Source organism: Punica granatum, chromosome 3 (genome assembly GCF_007655135.1).
Source record: "Punica granatum isolate Tunisia-2019 chromosome 3, ASM765513v2, whole genome shotgun sequence".
Taxonomy (NCBI): Eukaryota; Viridiplantae; Streptophyta; class Magnoliopsida; order Myrtales; family Lythraceae; genus Punica; species Punica granatum.
In genome coordinates this window covers 9,069,335-9,072,569 of record NC_045129.1, presented here as the reverse complement: position 1 = coordinate 9,072,569, position 3,235 = coordinate 9,069,335, and the positions used below count along the sequence as shown (strand labels likewise).

Here is a 3,235-nt window from a genome sequence, read left to right as displayed (position 1 = left end):
TAAAGATTCTTATAAGTTTGATTCTAATCATTCGACTTTTCGTAATCCCTTATTTCTCTTTATTTCTCTAGTTTCACCACTACGACACGGATAAATGGACGTATGTTGTGCATCCCTCTGGACTGATTATTGAAGCAATATATGTTTGTGAAAACATCGTTTTTGAGCTGTGCATCTTCTGTCAAGCTGATCATGCAATGGATCGAACTTATCTGGCGTTGTTGTTTTGAGCACTGAGTGTGAGGTATAGTGATCTCCAGGGAGATCTTGACAAAGATAAATGACCGAAATTTCTATAGGAGCAGAACCGCGTGACGATTAATTAAACCAAGAATTGATTAATAAATATTTTCAATTTTCAATTAAGCATTTTGCTTTGGCGGAAGAGAGAGATATATCATAATATTTCTCACTCTCAATCCCTCTGTGCCCCAATGGTCAAAACTGTCCCCGTCTAACTGTTCATAATTTTTTTAACCTAGTATAATAAAATAAAATTTAAATATATCAAAGTGCGCCACTGTGCTATACTTCCTTTGAAAATTAGAAAAAATAAAAAATAAAAACAAAAACAATATTTTTAAAGGAATATTTTATTTTATTTTTAATTTGTCCAACAAAAACACCTATATATATGTCCTAATCGCAATAGACCTATCCGCTACAACCTCACCAACTCCCTCCCCCCCCCTCTCTCTCTCTCTCTATCTAATAAGCTTTCTTCATCTTCTACACTCACACTTCCTTCTCTCTCTAGAATTTTAGCGATAATATTTAGCCTCTTTCGTCCTCCATAGCTAGCCTATCAATATTCGGTAGCTCGAGAATTCATCAGCCCGAAATTAATTGATCGATCGATGGGGATGTTGTCTAGGAAGGCCACATGTAACTCCCACGGGCAAGACTCATCCTACTTCCTGGGTTGGCAGGAGTACGAGAAGAACCCTTACCATGAGACCCTCAATCCCACTGGGATCATCCAGATGGGCCTCGCCGAGAACCAGCTCTCATTCGATCTCCCCGAGTCCTGGATCGCCGAGAACCCGGATGCGGCTGGGTTCAAGAGAAATGGAGAGTCGATATTCAGGGAGCTCGCTCTCTTCCAAGACTACCATGGCCTTCCCGCCTTCAAGAATGTAAGAAAAACATGTGACACGTTGATTAATTAAGTTGCTGTTATTATCCTAATAATTATTGTTGTATATATATTGTTGGCTAAACGGCGGGCATTATGTTTTGTGCAGGCATTGGTGTCGTTCATGTCCGAGATTCGGGGAAACAAAGTGAACTTCGACCCGAGCAATATCGTGCTGATGGCCGGTGCGACTTCTGCTAACGAGACCCTCATGTTCTGCCTTGCCGAGGCCGGGGACGCCATCCTAATTCCCACTCCCTACTATCCAGGGTAAGTTCGTGTACTCCAGATTAGTTGAACTAAATCTTTAACAAATTACATGTTCATTGTCATCATATCGGATAAAATATAATCAGAATGCAATTTGCTGAGTCAGTTTCTTTGTGACCACTCTTCTCTACCGCGTTTGCTTTATGCATGATAAACAGAAGGGCTAACTTTTGAATATATTATATATAATATTTTCAGGTTTGATAGAGATCTCAAATGGAGAACAGGCGCGGAGATTGTGCCAATACAATGCACGAGCTCGAACGGCTTCAGGATCACTTCGGCTGCTCTCGAAGAAGCCTACTCAGCCGCGCAGAAACGTAACCTTCGGGTCAAAGCAGTCCTGGTCACCAACCCGTCAAATCCTCTGGGCACAACAATGATCAAGGACGAGCTAAACCTCCTCGTCACCTTCGTCATCGCGAAAGGCATTCACCTTGTGAGCGATGAGATCTACTCTGGCACAGTCTTCAGCTCCCCGAGCTTCACGAGCATCGTGGAGGTCCTGGCCGGTCGGCCTGACTGCCAGGGGTCTGATGTCTGGGACCGAGTCCATGTTGTCTACAGCCTGTCGAAGGACCTGGGCTTGCCGGGCTTCCGGGTCGGTGCTATCTACTCTAGCAACAGGGCTGTCGTGGATGCTGCCACGAAGATGTCGAGCTTCGGGCTCGTGTCGTCCCAGACCCAGTATTTCTTGTCAGCAATGCTATCGGACAAGAAGTTCACGAGCCGTTACATCTCCGAGAACCAGAGGAGGCTGAAGACGAGGCACGACTCGCTCGTCCACGGACTCAAAGAAGCCGGGATAAGGTGCCTTGAGAGCAATGCAGGGTTGTTCTGCTGGGTCGACATGAGCCACCTCCTGCGTGAGAAGACCTTCAAGGCAGAGATCGACCTATGGAAGAAGATTGTCTACGAAGTCAGGCTTAACATATCCCCGGGCTCGTCTTGCCACTGCACCGAGCCCGGATGGTTCAGGGTGTGCTTCGCGAACATGACCGAGGAAACCCTGGAACTCGCAATGCAACGGATAAAGGAGTTTGTGGCGTCCGCCAGCTCTGCCATCTTGAGGGGTGGCTGCGAGCGGAGGAGGGGCCGCCGCCACCCGAGCTCAACGGACAAGAGCTTGGGGAAGAAGTTCCTCACAAAGTGGGTTTTCCGACTATCGTCATCGCATCTCCGTGAGGCTGATGATCGATAGTCTGGTTCTCAATCATTTTTTTTAAAGAAATAATTTTTATAAGAACCTTTTTGGAGGATGAATTCCTCTTTGTTTAGTGTTTGGCAAAAAGTGCACTCGGTCCATGAGTGGATTAGCGGTGGCATTAGCATTTAGCTTAGCTAAATCAAGTTGTAAAAGTTAATTAGGGCATTTTTCATTTTCATTACCCGGGTGTTTACTACCATGAATCAAAAATTGATGAGATCATGTTTGTAGTTTAGTGAGTAATCTCCCATGTAAAGTGTGAAATATATATATATATATATATATATATATATATCACATGTAATATTGTATGATTATTCTTCATTTTCATACGATCATATCTTATTATTAAAATATTTCGATATTCTCGGTTCCCTATCGCACTATATATACGAATTCTCAAATAATTGCATGTAATCATGAAACAAAATACACAGTTTGATATGTATATATGGATTGGTGCAGGCATGTTAATAGATGTAATTGATTTGTAAGTATCTACATTTGACATGGCGAAATGTCACCATATACACAATTATTATTGGCAAAAAAACCTTGTCAGATAATGAGATGAAGCTTTTTCGAGAAAAAGAAATTACATAATTAGAGTTTATATATATATA

The 3,235-nt window shown here is 42.8% G+C and overlaps 1 protein-coding gene across 1 annotated transcript; it reads left to right on the top strand.

Annotated features, from left to right (window-relative positions):
• Window positions 1-684: 684 nt before the first annotated feature.
• LOC116199113 (1-aminocyclopropane-1-carboxylate synthase 3-like) lies at window positions 685-2,889 on the top strand. Its single transcript, XM_031529406.1, has 3 exons — window positions 685-1,136; window positions 1,245-1,405; window positions 1,604-2,889. The coding sequence occupies exons 1-3, from the start codon at window positions 858-860 to the stop codon at window positions 2,604-2,606; spliced, it is 1,443 nt and encodes a 480-aa protein (XP_031385266.1). The 5' UTR covers window positions 685-857; the 3' UTR covers window positions 2,607-2,889.
• The last annotated feature ends 346 nt before the right edge of the window (window positions 2,890-3,235 follow it).

Excerpts from the sequence above, each read along its gene's own strand:
- LOC116199113 (XM_031529406.1), top strand. The coding sequence starts at position 858 with ATGGGGATGTTGTCTAGGAAGGCCACATGTAACTCCCACGGGCAAGAC. Across the intron at positions 1,137-1,244 it reads GCCTTCCCGCCTTCAAGAAT|GCATTGGTGTCGTTCATGTC; the intron begins GTAAGAAAAACA and ends TGTTTTGTGCAG. Across the intron at positions 1,406-1,603 it reads CCCACTCCCTACTATCCAGG|GTTTGATAGAGATCTCAAAT; the intron begins GTAAGTTCGTGT and ends TAATATTTTCAG.